Raw genomic sequence first — 21602 nt, 5'->3', positions numbered from 1 at the left:
GCTATTTGTGTGGTATTGACTCTCTTCATGTTGAGTTTAATTAAGATACTGTCATTGAAGAGCACCAGGTTTTACATTTTGCTTCAGTGTATTGTACTTTATTTCTTATACTGATACAATGTTGAAGGTGCTGTTACGGCCTAGATATGGACTCATAAGTAAAGAATGAGGACGATGACCTAGCATTTAATTTTGTGATGCAGTGAGCGCAACGAAATTCGTTTTATTTATTTAAATGTTTATTTACCTGTAAAACTCCGTAATCCATAGATTACTACCCCCCACCCTGCCCCTCCCCCTGCCCACATCACCACCCTACAGAAACACCTACTGCCGACCGCTACTGGTATGGGATAGTAAAAATAGTGTAGAAAGTATGCTATGTGCAATGCAAGTGACTGACAGAGAGGTGGGGCGATCTCATAAGTAAAAGTCAGATATAACGAAGAAGAAATTGGAATAATGAGATTACCAGTAAGTAACTTAAACATTACCTCCTCATCTTTCTTTCTTTTCCACATTATTTATGAGGGGTATATTTTGCACCATTCCCCTTGAATACGCAAACCTTAAATTTAGTAGGAAGGATCTCTTGCTGTGCATTGTTATTTTCACCTATTCTTTGTAAAGAGGAATAACTTTTCAGCTAGCCAATTTATGAGGTTCATACTCAGCTGCTACATTTTATGCAAAAATATTGTGCTCTCTGATGAAACTATATTGGTTTTTAAATTGTGTTAGTATTAGCGTGGCTTCATGTTGGACAGGCATTCGTTTCCAAAGCGACTGTCAAGGGAGTGGCACTAGTCATCCTTTTCTTACATATTTGACACATGGCCAAGGAGCTTACCAGTTGCCACGAAAAAGGATCCTAAAATTCTGGGACTTATTCACAATCATAAACTTACAATTTTGTGTAGCTTTAAAGTTGTTTGCTATTCAAAAAAGGTATTTTACAACTAGTATCCTAAAAACTGTGGAGCTTCCGTGCAAAAATAGCTAGGGCAGTCATCATGTAAGTTTACCTTAGGGAATCAGGCCCTCTGTTTTTGTATAAAATAAAGGCAGACTAAATTTTATCCTCAAGGGCATACAGTGGTCAGCTATGGTCAACATATTTTAACATTATATTGGACAAAAGTTGCAAAGGCTATTTTGACAGTAAATATGGGTTTATGGATGTAAATGCCTACATGTATGCCTACCATTAACACACAAACAAATTCCAGCAGATGTATAGATTTACTGAAATGAAATGATTTATCTGCCACAAGTTAAAAAATCGGCAGTAGTAAATCTCACACAAGAAAGTTGGTGTTACAAGTCATGGTTAGCTTTGTAAGTTTGGGATCAATTTATGAGCATTTTGAAATTTCGATCGGAATGTTTCCCATAATTTAAATGGTCAAATAATTACTACAGTTAAGGGCTGGAGTACCACCCTTTCCAAAAGGAAAAGGAAACAGATTTCAGGAAGATGTAAGGGAAGAGCTCTTTTATTGAGGACATTTTGTTATCAGAAATCAAAAAGAAGGGGGAAATTGGTGCATGCATAGCAGGTTTTATTCACCCTTGAGTAATTGAATGCTTTGTAGAAATAACCACAGCTGGAAGAGGTCCCCGGGGAATATTATACCTGACATTCCCAGTAATACACCTGGAAACCTCAACATGCCAGTTTTCCAGGTGTGCTTCTAGGAATGTTTGTGAATATATGCTGGTAATCTGGACCTGTACCTGGGCATACTTTAATGGGCACAGATTTACAGCATTTTGGGTGAATTGTCCTCACTGTTTCCAAAAACTAATGCGCGAACAATCATTTTAGGGACTTTCTTAAACATAAGTCACTTCTTTTTGGGAACCTTAGGAAGCAGTAGCCAACTTCAGCTCTTGATCATGCAAAGTTATCCTCCACAGTTCTCTCCACCTCTTCTGAATTTATGAGATTATTGAATACATCCTAAGCAATGCATGCTCAGAAGGAAAGCATGCATTGCTACTCCTGGCACCTGCACATAATAGGGTCTTCTGTTGACCTGTTTTAATGATGCATTGGTTCTGGCTGTGATTCGGAGACATAGGAGTCTATTCACAATAGTAGTTTGAGTTATATCTGTAGTACTTTTTATGTTCTCAAAACTTCAACAAATAAATGAAAATGGGAATATTCCTAAAATGCTCATACAGTGTGTACAAATAGAAAAGCCGTTTCCCTCTTTGCACATATATTTAAATGGGGATTTGGAGCCGGCTCACAAAAGCATGTTACAGTCCATAAAAGAGTACTCCTGTATTACTACTCCTCCCTGTACTCACAATCGCTTGTGTGAATCTGCCCCATTTTGATTAGGACATGGTTGCTTCAAGAAACAGTTTTCTTCAGTAAGTGTGTCATGCTTCCGGACATTTAGAAGTGTCAGCTGTATTTTTAGACCTCCATGCATACACACTTAAAAGGCCATGTGAAGTGGGTCCAAAAAATGCGTGAAATGGTCTGCATGTGGCTGATGTGGAGCACAAGGAAGAGACCTCTACAATATAAGCACACAGGTATCTGAATTCACGACTCCCACGGCTGTTGTAATACCCACTTACAATGGTTCCACAATGCAGCAACACCTTTTTTGTATATCATGATTCAATTATGCTAAAATAGTGTGGGAGCTTTACTACTCCACTAAAATAAATATTGTTGAACAATTAACTTTTTCCTTCTTCCCCTGTTCTTAAATTGGAATTTTTGGCATCCATGATGTGTTGCTTAGTGGACTACTTGCCTGGTGGAAATACTGCTCTCTTTCTACTTTGCTAACTATACTCTCTAATTATACTTTTATTTTCTGTGCAGCACAATACAACACTATGTAAAAGTGAATAGAAATGTATATTTCTTTTTACACTGTTGCAGGGGAAACATTGGTAAGGTTATCACTAAACCATACGAACAAGGTACCCCATGCGGCAAATGTCCCAAAAATTGTGAAAACAAACTTTGCAGTAAGTACATTCAAGTTATTTTTTCAACATTACAAATATGAATATTTTAAAAAGATGTCAAATATGTCTCTACTGATGAAGGAGTACAGGCAAAGGGTTAATGCAGAAAACAGGATGGAGTATTAACTCATGCCTATGTTTTACTTGTGTGACGTACTGTATTTTTAATCCAAGTTTTTTTACAAATGTTTTTTTTCTGTCACTTAAGCAGTATTTGTGCCCACCTAATTTTTATGCTCGTGTATTTGATGAAGAATACCATTTAAGTCTGTGTAGGCTTCTATCAGGCACTTGTACACTGTCCTTACTCCCATACAGGTGCTTTAACTAATATCAAACTATGATTTCAAAATTACGCTTCATTGAAATTGGATTTATTAACTCTCTTTTAGCAATTTTATGCAACTTTTTATATTAACAGTCCATGGAAAACAAGGATTTTTGTTGGAGAAATTGCATGCTGTCAGTGAAATATATAGGTTCCGATTAATTAATGGAAATCTCATAGCAGAGGTCTCCACTTATAGAGCCTGATTTCACAAACTGCATTTTGTAGTAAGTAAATTAGAACTACAATACTACTACTTAGGGGCTGATTCCGATCCCGGCCGGACGGCCTCTAATGGCATCGGGACTCTCCGAATCGGAGTCGGTGTGCAAGTAAGATGCTCCCAATGCTCTCAGGCTGTCCAACTCGCTTCCAGACGTCATTCGGAAACATGCTGTCATCCGGATCTGACTCGCACAGCCCAATGGCATTGGTTTCTGGACATGCGATTCCGATGCACAATTCCGACAGTTGTCCAGAGCCATCAACTCCGACACGAAGCGGCCGTCGAAGATCTAATTTGGGGGGGCCATAGTGGGCCCCCTTCAACCGGGGCCTTACGAATTGGTCACAGGGGGTACCCATGGCTCCCCCCTGTCCAGGCATGCACAGTGTGGTGGGCACCATGCGGTGCCTGCCACAGGTTGCACGCATGCCCACATCCTCCCCTTTTTGCAATGGGGGCCGGTGTTCCCATTCTGAACAGAGGCTCCCATTGACTGCAATTAGGACTCCGAGCGAGCCGTGTCCCGAGCCATACGGAGACATCGTACTTTTCGCTCGGAGTCAACGGAGCAGAGTCGGTCGGAAAGCCCTCCGGAGCAGAGTCGTCCGGAGGGGTTTCCGCCCATTATCGGAATAGGGCCCTAAGTAGAAAATATTATTTACAAACCAACGGGTGTCAATATCAACCTCCACTTTTCTCTTGACTTTATTGTGGGCCATCCAAGATAATTTTTGTATTGCTCAGTGTTAGGGGCATAGACCTTTAAGAGTCACTTGCTCAGTGAGGTTGACATTGGTGCAGCCACCCCAGTTATCATCAATGTGAAGCTGTTTGATTTCTACATCACAGTGTCTAAAGAGAAAGAGAGCCACCTCCCTTTCTTGACCTGTCCAATGGCATATATTTGTCTTTGGGACCACCGGGATTGGAGTCTGTGGCAGTCCTGGTGGAGGTGATGTGTTTTTTGTATGTTGTCTTCTCCCATTTCCTTCAAAAGCTAAGGAAGGCTTGGTGGGTAAACATCACTTACAACAAAACTTTTACAACGCACTACCATTACAACGCGGTCATTACAACGCAAACCATTACAACGCATTGCGCTGGGGGGCGCTCTAGGATAGGGAATATATTTAATTTACTATCCAACACCTTCCCTACTATCCACGGGGACTGGAGTTGGAATAGTAAATTAAATAAATCACTATCCAGCCCCTAAAAGCACTATGCGTTGTAATGGTATGTGATGTAAAAACCGTGTTGTAAAGGCAGGCATTGTAATAGCCTGCGTTGTAACGTCATACATCCGGCTTGGTGTTTTGACAGTGAGCTAAGGCCCATGAAAGTTGAGCTTCATCACTTCTGGTGGTACAGTCTGTGTTGGCTTTGATTGGGAGACTATGATAATTTAACATGTTTTGCTGTTAAGGGCAGTTAGGGATACTGCATGTGGTGTGGATGTGTGAAGCCCCTCTACAAACCCTGAAACAATGTTACACAACATGAAAGCAATTGACTTGGTAAGTAAGATGACAAAAATTTAAACGATCTTACTACTCTGAGACTGTCCAGCTATCTATGCAAACTGATTATTTTTGGTTCACCCTCCAACTATCTATGCAAACCAATCCTTTTAGGTTGACTTGCAGAATGATGATTTCTTATTTGATGAAGTCCTGTTCTTCTTTATTTGCACATTTCTTTCCTTAGGTCATCTTTTAGTCCTGTTAAGTTGCTTTTTCTTACTGCAAATAGGTGCCAGCCAACTTTTCCCAAGATATTCTTGGAAATTTGGAATGACTGAATGTATCTCTATTGGTAATCAAGAGTTTATCTGGATTACCACAAGTGTAACATTGCTCTACAAAAGACATAATTTGAGAATCCATGTCTGGACACCAAAAGAATGTGTTTAATCTTTTTTTTTTTTAATAGTCTCACTTAAATGGCCTTCATGGCTCAATTTAATAAACATATGTCTAGGACTTTTAGGTGAAATAACACACATACCTTTCAAAGCAATACCATCACCAATCGAAATGACACCTTTAACTTTCCAATAGACTTGCATCCAGGGAGGTTAACCGTTTCTCTTGTAGCCCAACATTTTAGTAAACTCCATTACTTTGATTTGATTTATGCCTGAATCACCCCCAAGGGGTATCTCCGAGCTGTTGGATTGCTGCTACCAGTCACATATAGAGGAGGGTTAGAACAGTAGGGTTTTAAGATGTTTTCTAAACTGTAAGTAATCTGGACAGAGTCAGACGTGTGACGGTAATGCATGCCAGAGGGTTGGGGCTACGTGGGAGAAATCTTTTCCTCCCAGGCGCTCTTTCTTATAGCCAGTCCTGGAAGGATTGCTAGGCACTGTGTAGCCTGCCTTGAACCCTAAGAGGCCAGCCTTCTGTTTGAGCCCTGCATCTTCATCTGAACCCAGGACTACCAGAGTAACTTCATGGGCTAGTTTGCTGGCCTCGTGTTCAGAGCCAAAGGGACATAAAAGATTCCGATCAACTTGAGCACACATGGACTCAGCCTGAGTGAGTCCTCAAACCCCACCTGGTGTCCCACCAGTCCTGGACCTTTCGGTGTGTTGCTAAATGTGCCCAGATTACCAAAACCTCAAACTTGGCTAATAGCTGCTCTGAGAACCGATAGACAACCAGCTTGTTGGTCTGCCCAAGGTGCATCTCACCCGTCGGTCTGACTTCATGTCTACTCCCGCCACGTTCTTCTGAGCGGAGGCAAATCCTGTCCAGCAAACCTTTGCCAAAGGGATGTCCATCGTCCTGAAACTGTCTTCGGCTAAAGCCTCCAGCCCTGTCCCACTGGAGATTTTTAGCTTTCATAAAAGTGACTACATTTGAAAGTAGAAATCTTCACCGTGACTTCACCGTCCAGCTGCTCCCCAACAAATATGTTCCTTCCTCTGACACCGCCTGCAGCCTTGCTTTGACAAATTTGACCTTCTCAGAAACTTTTTCTTGAAATTCTTCTTTGTCTGAAGGTAAGTGCCTACTGGGCAGAATTCTCTTCTTGTATTTGACCTGTGCTCCATCGCAATTGCCATATTTTTTACTTTGACCCGGTCTCACATGAATAGATATCCACCGTTGGTGGTTTGACCTTTAAGGCACTAGCGTTTAGTTAAAATTGAAATAAATGAATTAGTCTAATCCTACTGATTGAGTTGCTGTCATTTGTTGGAAAATAATTAATTAAAATGTATTCTATTGCTCTAAATTGGTGTTGGATTTTTCCTTGTATTGCGTTTTCACATTATTGCTGCCTGATTGCTGTATTATTACTGCTAAGTGCTAAATAAGTACACTCCCTCTAAGGTTATCCTGACTGCTTATTGTGCCACGCTACCCAGGGTTAAGCACAGGTTAATTTAGTGACTTTTTTTGGTACTCTTTAACTGAGATTGTGGCTGTTGCTTGACCTGGTCTCACACTAACAACCCAATCAACAAAGTCAATCAACAACCCAATTTTTCACAGAACTCAAGACTGGTTAAGGACTAATCGGTTGGGTATTGCTTGGTTCCATTGGCAGACTGAGCAAAAGACACATGTCTGGTTGGATAAATTGCAACCATTCCTCCCATCACTTTGTTGTACTAGAAATCCTCAAACTCCTTCTCAGGGGTCTTACCAATAAGTAGTCCATTCAAAAGCAGCAAAGAAATCAACAGAGAATCTGAAATATGAAAAGACATCTTTATTACAATTAATTGTGAGGCTACGTCGCCCAGTCACCCTAAAGCAACTGAATGAGGCAGCCTCCTGAATGGTCTCAGCACAGACCTTTTATACCATTTATTATGCCCTAGGCACACATTTTCTCTTTGAAGTACATTATTGTTGGTCACTCCCAGGACGTGCACACAAAGCACTGTATGATGACAAACCCACTTTCAAGATAAGTCCAGGCCATAAACAATGTCCACATAATGCGTACATTCTCTAGCTGACAAGGCCTGATAAACCAAAACAGTAAGATCACAGCCCATGTCATAAATAGCTTGTGGAGGCAGGAACAGGAACAGATGGAAGTAAGATAGGCACGTTTGTGTGTAGTAAATCTTTACAATGTCCTGTGCTCTGATCTATAATCTTGATCAGCTAAAGGGCAGGAACTGGCTTGGCAAGGTTAGCCTCAAGCAACAGGGTCAGCTTTCACCAGGTCATGCAGGAGTCAGCACAAACCCATGCTAAGGTTATGTCCTTAAATACTTGTTCTGCCACAGTGAAGGCCTACTGTAAGGGCAATCCACAAAATGGCTGCTATGCACAAGATGGAACCCGAGGGTTCAGAACAAAACCTTCAAATACACAGTGAATCCATTGGTGTAACATGACGAAAACACTTGCACTTGCTGAACTCACTGTTTACGGTCTGCTGTTACCAAATTCATAACAGAATCATGATATTTAAAACACAGGTTCAGAATTCAAGGAACCACAGACCATCCTTTTGCCCTTACATAGGCAATCACTCAGTCTATATCTGCAACTGTGCCCAAAGTCCGTTATAAGCCTCTTTGGAAGGCTTCTATTGTCCATCAAATCCGCTTCCATTGTCTTCTTCCGCGTTAGGCCTCTCGATTCAGGCCTTTTCAGGAGAAAAAGTACTGCTTAGTTGGAGTGCCCTCCTGGCAAACACCCACAGCTCACTCGAAAGTCTCAATGTCTCAAAACAATGCACCAGTGTCTCTTCTTTGTGGCAGACACTACAAATGATGTGCTCTTCATTGATCATGGGCACAAAACATCTCGTGCAGATCAAGCACTACTGAGAAACAACCTCTCAAGATCAGCAGCACTTTCAGACTCCAACACTCATTATTTAGTGTCAGAGGACGCTCAAGCTGCTCTCTCATGGGCACCAGAATATAGTGCCTTTCCGTCGGAGCAAAGGGAAAAGAGGTGTGTGTGTGGCCAAAACACGGGCCAAGGGATCAAGGGACTGTACACTGTCAGAGGTTTCCAGCACATAACAGGTAGAAAGCTCAAACAAACAGAAGCTCTCATTCTGTGGCAAACAAGGAACCAGCTCCTTTTTTTTTCTGCATCGCCTTCCGATGAAGCAAATGCCTTGCTTGGGAGGTACCATTGATGACACACTGATGATCGCTGTCCAGCCTCGCGACTTTCTGGTTGCAAGAATTGTAGAGCCAAGAAGTCTGTCATTCATCTGTAGCGGTCACTGATGGGTAGTGGACTTAGTCTCGATCACAGGTCTGCAGGGTATCACTCTTCCTTTGACTCTGGAAGATCCCGCAGAACCTAGTGATATAGGAAATGTAACACAATTGTTAGTTTCCTTCAAATCAAGCACAAAAAACAGTTCATGGGTTTTAACAAGGGGACTGCAAGCAGGTGGCCTGCAATCTGCAAGGGAGTGGCAATACGCCATGGGAATCTAAATGGATGTCCTCACACAGTGGCATTGTCTAATGAGGTAAATGCATATTTTCCTCAATGATTAAGCCTAGGTGTTCCTAAATTCCTTATCTAGAACATCTCAAATAGAGAAATGACATAATACAGATTATCAAGGACATGAAGAAAAGTCCCTTTAAAAAATGTGCATCAAGTGCACTATGCAATTCAAAGGCTAATGATCAAATGTGCAGACAAAAAGACAAGAACTAGAGAGTCCTGGTATTTGCATGATTAGAACACATCTGAGCCCACCAAAAATTAAAGCAGCAGGAACAGAAGAGAACTGAAAAATTAAAATAGACATTGAAAATTTGTCATGTTCAAAAGGTAAACTTAAGATATCTCCTATCGAGATGGAAAACTTGTCTTAGTATAATATTGGGTCAGTTAACCAGTCTATCACTACCCCGACAGTCAGTCTGAAAAAACATTGAAGTAGGCCTGAGGAAAATTCTTGAAAACCAGTCTGGTCATACAAAAGGGAATTATACATAACATGGGGGGGTCCCTGATACATCACTGCAGTCTAGAAGTGTGAACATAAACAATACGCCCATAATAATAAATGGGCTGACTGGTGAAAGGAATATGGAAAAGGGTAATGGAACTAGGACACAACTAAAATCCCCAATAACTAAGCATGATGCGACATCGGTCAGGGGAGAAGCAACAAAAGAAAAATCTATAGGAAGAACAAGAGTTTGCTTGGGTGCCTCAGGCATGTGACACAGTACCAAGAGTACGGGGGATACACAAAAGACCAAAGTTACACAAATTTTAACTCTACCGCTGGCAACTACACCATATACGGTAATCCTAACTAATGTTCCTGTTCTCTCTTCAGGGAGAAAAAAATTAAACCTGGTTTCCTTTCAAGGGACAAAGCCATATGCTATTTGGGAAACAGAACATGATTAAGTAATGCAATATAGAAATTAGGCCACCTTGAGTCACAGATCTATAATTCCATCCTTAGGTCCAATCAAGGATACATAAATGTAGGGCTGCCTGTTCCTTTAAGGGAAGGGGCAGTAAGTGACTAACAGCAGGTGACACACTTTGATCCTGTATATCTTTTTAGTTTTCTTCAATATCATTATAGCCAAATTTAGGCATGCACTGGTAAAAGTGCTGCCTGTCTTCCTCACAGTATGAAAACCATATCTGTGAAATTTATCATTATACCAAATCCATCCAACTGTTGTGCAACGATACGTATCGTCATACGGGTCCTTTCACAACACAGGGGAACTTGTAATAGTAACAACATAACACAAAACATACACACAAAAAAATGCACATGTCAAGCCATCAGATATACTTGCTGTATATCAAGCACAATAAAAAAGCACAGACAAAACAATAGCATATGTGAATAAGCGGTGACACACAGCACCATGGCACATGTACTTTATGCACTGTAAACCTGCAGCCCAAAACCCAATATTTGGACCTGTCTAAATTTGTCAGGTCTAAAATCCTTACCCTCCTTTCGACAGTAGAGCACCAGGCAGTGGGAGTCTGCTGTCAAATATAACTTTGCTGTCTCTCTTCTAACATACAGGACCAGCTAAAATATTTCACGATAGGGCCAAATACATAAACGAAAACATGAACATTTCTTTCCAAAGAAATTACACAAAAACACATCTCCTTCCAACTAACCAAACTCACGTGTCTTGTCAGCCTTAGAACAATCCATGAATGATCTGTAGGCAGAGGCAGAAAAATACACAACACAAAAAAAACACATTTTAACATACACAAAAAATAAATTTTCATTACTTAACTGTTACTCTCTTGTCAGTTCACCTCGCAACATCAAGCCACCTTATTTTTACCGTTCTAAAATAAATGGTTACACTGACACTCCATATTAATTTGGCACCTATAATTTCCACTGTGAAAAATAATTCCTAATTAGCAAATCATTTTCACTTAGGCCTGTAGCCTGTAGCCTTCAAAATTTTGGAAAAGGGCTGCATCTTATTTTCTATCTAAGACTTAATGCAACACTTCGTTTTCTGTCAAATAAACGCAACTAGCAAACATTATTTTTCTTAGCGTGGAGACACAAATGTATCAGTTCTGCAGAGCATTTAACACGATGTTTGGGACTTTCAAAGAAACCCCTTTTTATTTTCCCTATTAAATTAAGTTCTTTCATTTTATTGATGTTCTCACGGAGAAACCAGAAACCCCACCTTTAGAGGCTCGTTCAGCAAAGTCATTCTGCATTCCTCGGAGGCAAAGTCCTAATTAAAAGGTCACAAATGTCAACATGACAGCCTTCTCCATTGTTTACAGGGAAACTAAAAGATAACATCTCAGCAGCGTGGCTCGAGCCAGCCTCTGCAATTCTCTCAGCCCTCAGCTTCTGCCACACTGAAGCTGTCAAAGCCAGAAGGCCTAACTAATTTCTCCTAACCTGTAATAATTCACTCTATTTTGAAAAATAATTTCTCTTTTTTAGACGCTAAAATTATCTCTATTCCCAGATTATTAAACTACATTTACTGTGAATAATTCACGAAACCTAATAACACACATACCAGTTTTTTTAGAGTAAATGCTTGTTGCAATCCTATGGTACACACTTCATCAGTCTTAAATGAACAAACTTTTCCGTAGGCCTAGCTGAAGCTAGAACCTTCAACCCTGATATAAAAACAAGCCTTTGTACTGGCACATTAACCCACTGAATCATAAGAGGGCACAACCTGCAAATATATATCAAAACCTAAATGTATGCATTTACTGAAGCCTGAGACACTTTAAAAAGTACTCTAAATGAAAGCAAAATGCAGTCTAAACAGTGCTTTTACTCAAAATCGACTTTCATATTTTGGGCATTAAAAAATGAATATCCTACAATTTTCTTGCATAATATGTATTACTAGAATGTCTATTACATAACCCTTGAGTCAGGCATTTGAAAATAATAACTTATACTTTATAAAAAATGAGCTTGCTTGCGCCTATGCCAAGGGGAAATTATACACACGAATGCTTGTCATTTTAGTGATGCAACATAACTTAAATCAAATTTTAATGCTAGGAGGTCATAGTATGAGTGTTAAGCTTTATAAATATTAAATAACGATTTTTGTAGCACTTATTTTTAATAATTATTTTTCATAATTAATAATGTTTTCTTCTAATAAAACCAATTATTCCTTTTTGTGATTGTTCTACATATAAGAGCCCGCTGCATCCCTTGCCTATCATTTAGATGCATTAACTCACAAACCTAAGCGCATTTGCCAAACTTAAAACGCGTCACATTCCTGCGTCACATTTTTGCGCCACATTTATTTAAAAGGACGGTTATGCAAAATTCCACCCATGTTTAACTGGAAAAGTGCTGGCTGAATGAACATTCCTATCAAATATACTGCAGCTGAAATGTTTGCCTATGAACATCTAATACAGTGCATCTAAGGAAAATGCTGTAAATTTATTTATTTTAGTAAAAATAGACAATTTCGTTTTTTTTTGTTTTTGTTTTTTTGGGGCCTTATTTATATCTATTGAATGTTTTTTCTAATTTTATCCTTTAAGCGTGGAACGGCAGTTATGTATATGTGCACAATTGCTCATTCTACAAACTAAAGAGCAACACATACTCATCTTAGCACATTACATGTTTCATTTCTGTATCTTTTACTCAAGTTTCTACTCAACATTAACCAACCAGCATTTTACTTAACAGACTGAAAACATCAAGAAAACCAACAAACACACATTGGGCCCACTCCATACACAAACAGAAAGGAGGTCAAACACTCAGGACACACAATACAGCGCGCTTTAGCTAAATAGAGCTCATAAGTTGGAGTTCCAACCGGAGGTATCAGACATGAACCCTCCAATCGGGAATCCCTGTTGCAACTTAAACAAAACCAAATACCAGATTTGCTATGATTAGGCATCTGCGCTCACTAACCAAGCTTCAAACTTCAAGGGGCTATCTCTATCAATACACTCGCAAATGTACGAGACCCTCGGTTTTTGAATATTGCAATGTTCAAATAAACTAAGGACCAAAGAACTAAGAACTAAGGACTGGGAGCGACCCACTTATACTTCAACTAAAGCAGATGGAGAAAAGTCTCTTCATTACCTGCCTACACAAATTGCAATTCGCATATACAAACCTATACGAACCTATCAAAGCTATACCAAACAAATAGTTGTCCAAATTCTAACTGCCAAGTTCTAATTGCACTAACAGTCTCTTTTTTAAAAAAAAACACTTACGCCAAAAAGGTTCCTCAGTCAGGAGTGACATCTTTTGGAGAGTTTAAGTCAGAAAAATCAAAAATATACTGGGCCGCAGAGACAAAGAATCCCCCAGAACCTCTGTGCACAGAGTACCTCTTTTAGTAGATTTCTGTCTTGCCTGCCCCAGTAGATTTCTGTCCTCTGACAAGATTACTCCTCCAGATAGTCACTTCTTGATGAGGCCCATCGTTGGTCGCGCCATCTGCAATACTAGAAATCCTCGAACTCCTTCTCAGGGGGTCTTACCAATAAGTAGTCCATTCAAAAGCAGCAAAGAAATCAACAGAGAATCTTAAATATGAAAAGACATCTTTATTACAATTAATTGTGAGGCTACGTCGCCCAGTCACCCCTAAAGCAACTGAATGAGGCAGCCTCCTGAATGGTCTCAGCACAGACCTTTTATACCATTTATTATGCCCTAGGCACACATTTTCTCTTTGAAGTACATTATTGTTGGTCACTCCCAGGACGTGCACACAAAGCACTGTATGATGACAAACCCACTTTCAAGATAAGTCCAGTCCATAAACAATGTCCACATAATGCGTACATTCTCTAGCTGACAAGGCCGGATAAACCCAAAACAGTAAGATCACAGCCCATGTCATAAATAGCTCGTGGAGGCAGGAACAGGAACAGATGGAAGTAAGATAGGCACGTTTGTGTGTAGTAAATCTTTACAATGTCCTGTGCTCTGATCTATAATCTTGATCAGCTAAAGGGCAGGAACTGGCTTGGCAAGGTTAGCCTCAAGCAACAGGGTCAGCTTTCGCCAGGTCATGCAGGAGTCAGCACAAACCCATGCTAAGGTTATGTCCATAAATACTTGTTCTGCCACAGTGAGGGTCTACTGTAAGGGCAATCCACAAAATGGCTGCTGTGCACAAGATGGAACCCGAGGGTTCAGAACAAAACCTTCAAATACACAGTGAATCCATTGGTGTAACATGACGAAAACACTTGCACTTGCTGAACTCACTGTTTACGGTCCGCTGTTACCAAATTCATAACAGAATCATGATATTTAAAACACAGGTTCAGAATTCAAGGAACCACAACTTGTGTGTGCTTTATCTAACAGAACCATCTTCTTTTGTTAGTCCCACTGAGTGTAGCTCCCTCTCATTCACACAGTACTCAAACTTCCCAGGGCAAGTTCTTCCAGAAGAGACCTCTAAATGTGTTGGTAAAAAACAGGACATGAAACTGTGATCACGTTTTAATGGCATATTTAAGAGATAAAAATCCATGAACGACTCAGGGATACCTCTCCCAAAAGGCATTTGTCAGCCAGACAGGAATTATGAGGCAAGTATAGACTTTGGATTTCATGTAAATTCTCCAACCCTCTTTTTTATATGCAGCAACATCAGTAAAGGGTAGATCTACTTCACCATTGGTGATAATTCATAAAGAAATTCTAATAACACTTCAGGACTTCTCACTTCAACTTTTGAGACAATTTGTTAAACTTTTTGTTCTGGGAAGGTGAATTGTTCCTGCAAAAGTTTTTAAAGCCCTTAGCCTGGTGCTTTTAATTCCATATCAGTTAAAATCAGCAAAACCATGTGCAACTCTTTGCTTTCCCACAAACTTCATCTATTCTATTTCTCTGCCACTTCATCCCGCAGAGCTACGAAGGACTTCTCCAATACGCATTTAATCCAGTCCTACCAAACAACTGAGCCACAAGAGTTTACGATGTCTTATCTGGCTGGCAAAAAATCTTCAAGTTTCTTAAGCAGGCCCTTGTCAATCTGTCTATTGCATTGCGTGTGCTGTGTGCGTTCCCTTTTACCACGATTTGAGAAAAGAGGGCCATATGTATGAACACATTTTCCCATAGACACAGAATGGGTAAAACCCTTTGATACATCTGGCACAGAGTGATTCTAGCTCCGAAGTGCTGGGGTTTTTGTTGAATGCATTTTTCCAATTTCTATAACTGTAAGAATGTTGACTGGAATATAACTTGAACAATGGCGATATCAGACCTAGCTACTTGCATCTTCTAAGTTACCTCTGCCTACATTTACCATTCGCATTTACAGATACGTTATCCTTATGTTAGTGCTTGTCACATGTACCTTTACCGGGCATAACTGGCTAGGACTAGTCAAAAGGTTGCAGCTTCAGCAGAAAGGTTTGGGCCTCATTCACAAAGCTATTTGCTCATTGAAGCCTGACTTCCATTTTAAGTGCAAATCAATGTGTGCAAACCACAGATCTCAGTTTCATGCAACAGTAGTTGTTCACAGAGGTTTCAATATATATTTTGTAACCCTTTTTGTTAGATGTTTGGCAGAGATTCCATATACAACAGAGGTTTCAGTATGAGTACATCTCCTGCAGGTGGACATTTTCAAGCCCTGTGATGCAAGGCTATGGAGGTTAATTTACTCCTGCGCAACTTCGCTTTTGTAGATACTTTAAACCATATGCGACTCCTCCCTGCGTGCCTGGAAATCACCAGGCATTGTCTCCTGGCAAGAACAGGCGAGCAAGTTCATTTGCACCGGCTCTCTTGAAAAAATAGATTTATGTACATCTTTGCATTGGAAAAAGAAATGTACAAAAATGATTTCAGGATTATTTTGGGTGAACTATAACTACCAGAGTCTAAAGAAGTAACATGAAAATATTGTGTGAATCCCAAACAATTAAGTCACTACATTTTTGAAAGGTCAGAAATCCGCAGTTGTATGTCAGAATATCATTAGTAAAAATACCTTCTGGCGGAAATATTTGTCCTAAATGTCCCATGGATATCATCTCATTGGCTGTATATTGGCTGTTATTAACTACAATGTATATACAACTTTAAATGATATTGAGGACAATATGTTTGTGCAATATTCTGGCACCATACCGAAGCTTGCAGGCGCAGATTCTGTTTTTTTACCCGTGCTCCAGATACCTGTATGAACATAAAAAAGAGAGTGCATCAGAAGGGTGGGACTCCTTGCATGCACCTAGAAGGCCATAACTGTAAGTTGGTTCTGGTCTTTAAATTGAGGTAATGGTACTGATGTTACAGATTCCAGAGAACTCCATTCGGATAAAGAGGGGTGCAGTACAGCCCCTGGTGAATGGGTATTCCTACCTTGGTTTGATTACCTGACAGAAGAAAGAAAGAGTGATGAGCACAGTTGTCAGTATGTGAAAGGCCTATAGAAACAAACATGAGTGCAATCCTAATATTCCTTCTGAAACTAGCTAGGTTCCAAAGGATAGGTTAGATGGGGATGGGAAAGGCCCCAGGTGGTACCGTAAGTCTCAGACAGTTCTTTTATCGGCTGGCACTCTGCAACGTTTAGACCAGTCAATGTTGTAGGAACTAAATCACCTGAGCCACACTGCATCCCTTGGATGATGGTAGGGAGGAGCCAGACATTCCTTGGGAGTGGTCCTCTTGCATTAGATCTTGATGTGGTGGTTCCAGTTTTTAACTTGCTGATTGTTGACTCCTTGGAGCACAGGTCTCCTAGGGAACTCCCTGAATTAAATATGTTAATTGTACGATGCAGTATCTCATGCAGATTTGAGGTTGCTGAGGTTCAGCAGCCCAGCAACTAGCAGTGCAGTGTAAGCACTAAACAATCAAGTAAATCAGAACAGCTGGAGTCGAGGGCGAGTGCTCTAGTACTGTATGTGTGTGTGTACATCTTAATTTTTTTTGTACCCCATTGTATTGTTTTTAGAGGTTGTAAGCAAAACCATTTGAATTAGAAAAATAAAGGAGGTGCAGCTTGGACACCTACATTGGGGAGCTACCACTACTTTGGGCATCTTGGATACTACATCAGGAAGGAATTATCCACAGTGCTATCTATGCCTTAAAACCACTGTTCCAGTTCTATTAACAAATCTATGTGCTGTGGTGTATAGGGCCACTAGGCCCACATGCTGGTTAAATGACTAAACAGACACAGGAGTACACTACTGGAACTGGCCCAAGGCACGTGCACCCGGCCCCTTTGTATTAGCAGGGTCACCTGACCAGTGACGCCTGTGATGGGTGGGTGTACAGTGTGGGTTAACACCAGGCGGACATTACATGTGTTGAGTGGCTCCCATGATGCTAGCCTTCCATACCTTAGAGATGGGCACTAGCAGCTATGCACTCTTCGACTCCCTCGGGTCATCATCCCTAATCTGTTTTCCTCAATCCGTTTTCCAGCGACTCAGGAATTATGCAATGCGGCCATTCGAGTAGTGTATTGTCTAACTTAGGTCCTCATTTAACGTTTAGCAGATGAAAAACTTCCAACCAAATTTTGCTGGATGCCCTGCCCACCATCTTTAAAGTGCCACTGACATAAATTGACTCTTCGTACAGGCACTGGCTGATGGATGTCCCACATCTGCCCAACTCTAAATAAGGCTGTTGGACTGTCTCGTGTTATCATTGCACAATCTATAGTGTTTCAATATCAAGGTCAGATTGTAGCACATACCATGCAGAAAGAAAAATATTCAACCCTCCCTCCCTGCTTCTCTCCCTCCCTTCCTCCATCTCTACGTTCCTTCCTCTCTTACTTCCTTTCATTTCTCCCAATTTAAATCATTATTTTCAGCAATCAATAACCATAAATACTTGAAATGTACATATGTATTTGAGCTCTTACTCATGGGTTTTACTCTGGCAACAGCAATAACGTTTTCTAGATAACCTCTTACCTCCTTTTCTGGTCTCCTCTTTCATTATATTTAGCTTTAGATTAAATTAACCCCATATAATCTCATTGTCTGACTCGTTTGGCGCGCGGTCTTGTTTAATAGCCCTCTCATTTTCAATGAGCTTTTGGGTCAGAAATGAAACTGCTGCCAAAACAGTGAGTGATTGGGCAATTCAGGGACTGGCAGATGGCCTCCCCAGTTAGCGCAGAGGTACGCCTAGAGACACCGACGGTTAGAGCGGTGCTCCTCATTACCTGAGCTGCAGCCAGGTGGGTTGAAGCGCCATCTCCACAAGTATTTGGATTGTGGTGGATTATTCAACCTGGAATCGCAGGTGATATAATACTTTTAAAACTTTTTTCATTCACTAAACAGCAGTAGCAACATCTAGGTCCTGACGAAAGCAGTGGCATTTTAGCCACTTATGCAGAAACATGTCGACCTTAATTGCTGAACAGATATTGTGTTAAATCTGTTTCTGTCTCACTTTGTTTTAGATTTGGAGGAGCTGAGAGAAAATATTAAAAATTAAACTTCTACTCAGCTTGATCCAATTTTATTCCATTACCACTTACGCTTTTTGAACTACTTTTTCAGTTGCCTATTTAGATTTATTTAATATCTGCACCACCCATTTGCTGAAACACTAGTCATAGGGTTTTCACAGTCTTCATTATATTCTTTTGACTGTGGACATTTTTTGTCTCCTGGGTAAGGAGAACCCATATGATGTCAAAAAATGGTGGAACAGATCAGCAACTGATCGGAAAATTTCACCTACCCTCGAGGTTTTTCTTGCCCAAGTTTGTTTGTCCACGTGTATCTAATTTAATTGAATCACACATAATGGATCACTTGGTCTTTCCACTTAGTAGAAACTAACACTTGTTATGTCATTGGTTTCCTCTGAGTTGAGTTCCTTCTTTTTCCTCTGACCCCTAGTTACTTGTTGTTTATTAATAATATAGATGGAGAGAGCCCACAAGAAAATAAAGGTGATTGTCCAATTTGGGGCAAATATTAGGGGTCACCCACCCAGTGTAGAGGTGAGAAAACTACTGGCTCCCCTGAGGAAACAGCTTGACATAATGACACATTCAAAACTGGCCCACCAGGTCACAGTGACAATTGTCTTGCTTTATCTGGGGCTCGGTAACCATCACTGTTTTTTTTTGCCAACGATCTTCATGCAAGCATGGTGGATCTGGGCAGGGAAAAAAAATCAATGACCAGCTGGGGGTCCTTGATTTTTTTGCTTTTCAGAAAATAACTCCAATTATAAGATTTGTTTCTGAGAATGAAAAATATAATCAAGGTTGTCAAAAAATAGGCTTTCTCTATTCAAAAGTGATGAAAGTGTACCCATCATTTCAGAGGACAAATTTAATCAAAATGTAGTTGGTGGACACTAAAGACAGTAGGTGGTCCTCCTACTGAGTTTAAATGGCCTGGCAGACTGTTGGGCTAAAGGAATGCCCGCCCGCAGCTAAATGACCCATTGACCCTACTGACTCTTGTACAGAGCCTCTTCTTGGCTTAACTTTGACACTTTTGCAAACTCTCCATTTTGTGTGTTTGTGTTTTTATGAGTATGATCATACATTTGATTTTTGAGACTTTTCACATATTTAACAAACAATTGAAACAGAAATAAACAAACATGTTAAACAATATTAATGAAGAACAAATATCCAAATAATATTCTAATATTCTATCAAATCCTTATGAAAAAAAGGCAGCAAGAGAATGAATAAGAAAAGAGAAGAAAGACTTAATTTTGCCTTCGCCTTCATCTGCCTCTATAAATGAACAAGGCTTCCCCACCTTGTTAGCGTTGTATGCTCTGTGATATAATGCAAAATGATGGCACCCTCATGCCTTGCAGAATGTGGGGAGGAGCACCTAGAGCTGCCAAAGCTCACAGAAATTCATAAGCCTGGGGCTGAAATGGGGACCACATGTGTGGGGGAGTGGGAGCTTATGATGCAGTGGCCTGCATTACATCTCTGCCTACGCTGCTCAAATATGTACATGCATTGTCTTGTATCATCAATGAAAGAATTGTTCTTCTCATGTTTCTCATGTTGACAACTGTGTCATTTTTTTTTCAGCCAATCCCTGCTTATACCTGGACCGCAATACTGATTGCCCTAAATATAAACCACAATGCTCTCAAGGGCCCGTGTCTTCCGTATGCCAAGCAACATGCAAATGTTCTACACTATAGGCATGTAAAAGGTATAGGAGCAGGAGTAATATATGTCACAACCCCATTTTTCATATTTAGCATCATGTACTAAATTCTTCTACAATGCTCAGTAGGCTACTATCAGAATGTGTATGGTATGGATTATATCTCTGTGGTGCACTGCTGAATAGTATTCTGGTTGTTAAAGACCGTATTTCCAATTACTGTAGTGATCTGCAGGTGAGAACCTGTGATGAAGGAATGGCTATTTAAGGACCAATATAGCCAATCAAAAGGGATATAACACTTTGACAAAGTTTTATCCATTGAGAGAAGAATTCTAAGTTGAACAGTAAGGGACATAACATTAATTTTGGACTGAAATGCCTCCAGCAGACATTAATCATTCTCTACTACTTTATTGACTTACAAAGCAACCAGCATTCAAAATTTCTAATACGATTATTCTAACACTAAAATATTATGTACTGTACATTCAACCTTATACTGGCTCTCAGATTCCAGCACCCCTTGTTGCACTACACGGTGCATTTAATAGTATCTTTGATTTTCTTGGCAATTGTCTAATGTTAATGGTCTTTTAGAGCACTGGACTGTTGAGACCTCCATTGTAGACAATAAAGTGTCTCAGGCCTAATAATGGATATTAGAACATTGGAATGTAGGGAGCTTCATTGCAGACAATGGAGTGCTCTCTGCTTCTACGGGCCGGTAAAGGCCCGCAGAGCAACATTCTAATGTTCTACAAAGGCGTCTCGAAGTTCGAGGGGATTTATATCCCCTCGAGCTTAGAGAACCCTTTGTTTAATTTGTTAGAACATTCTGCCCTCTAGTGGCAGAATGTTCTAATAGCCTTATAGCCCTTCGTAGCAGGCCTATACAGCTATTAAAGTCCCGCTGTTTCTTTAAAGTCCCTTGCCTTCGGCTCGGGCCTTTAACGATTCAGCGGGCCTTTAATAGCCAGTATAGCCCTCTACGGCGGGCTATAAGGCTATATTAGATCATGGGACTGTTGAGACCTCCATTGTCGACAATGAAGCACCTCAGGCCAAATAATGGATATTTGAAAATTGGACTGTTGAGATCTCCATTGTGGACAGTAAAGTTGCTGAGGCCTAATTATGGAAATTAGATCATTGGACTGTTGAGACCTCCATTGTTGACAAGTAAGTGTCTCCGGTCTAATGATGGATATTACAACATTGGACTGTTGAGATCTCAATTGAAGACAGTGCAGCGGCTCAGCATTATAAATGGATATTGGCACATTGGACTGCTTCATTTTAGATAATAATGTGGGTCAGGTCTAATAATGGGTAGTATAGACCTTCTGCTCCAACATTCCAAAGCTTACTGTTTCCACATTTTATGTTTAGATAATTCTGTCCTGAGTGGGTGAAGTATTTTCACAGCATAAGAATC

General features: G+C 40.3%; 1 protein-coding gene across 1 annotated transcript in view; it reads left to right on the top strand.

Annotated features, from left to right (window-relative positions):
* The window catches only part of LOC144762941 (serotriflin-like), a 173416-nt gene extending 152611 nt beyond the window's left edge, over nucleotides 1-20805 (top strand). The window contains exons 7-8 of the mRNA XM_078648241.1: nucleotides 2912-3000; nucleotides 20083-20805. Coding sequence (XP_078504367.1) covers nucleotides 2912-3000; nucleotides 20083-20198 — 205 coding nt within the window. The 3' untranslated portion in view covers nucleotides 20199-20805. The remainder of the gene's footprint in view (nucleotides 1-2911; nucleotides 3001-20082) is intronic.
* The last annotated feature ends 797 nt before the right edge of the window (nucleotides 20806-21602 follow it).

The sequence above is a fragment of the Lissotriton helveticus genome, chromosome 6 (genome assembly GCF_964261635.1).
Source record: "Lissotriton helveticus chromosome 6, aLisHel1.1, whole genome shotgun sequence".
NCBI classification, from domain to species: domain Eukaryota; kingdom Metazoa; phylum Chordata; class Amphibia; order Caudata; family Salamandridae; genus Lissotriton; species Lissotriton helveticus.
The sequence above is the reverse complement of the archived record's forward strand: the minus strand, read 5'-3'. Positions and strand labels throughout refer to the sequence as shown.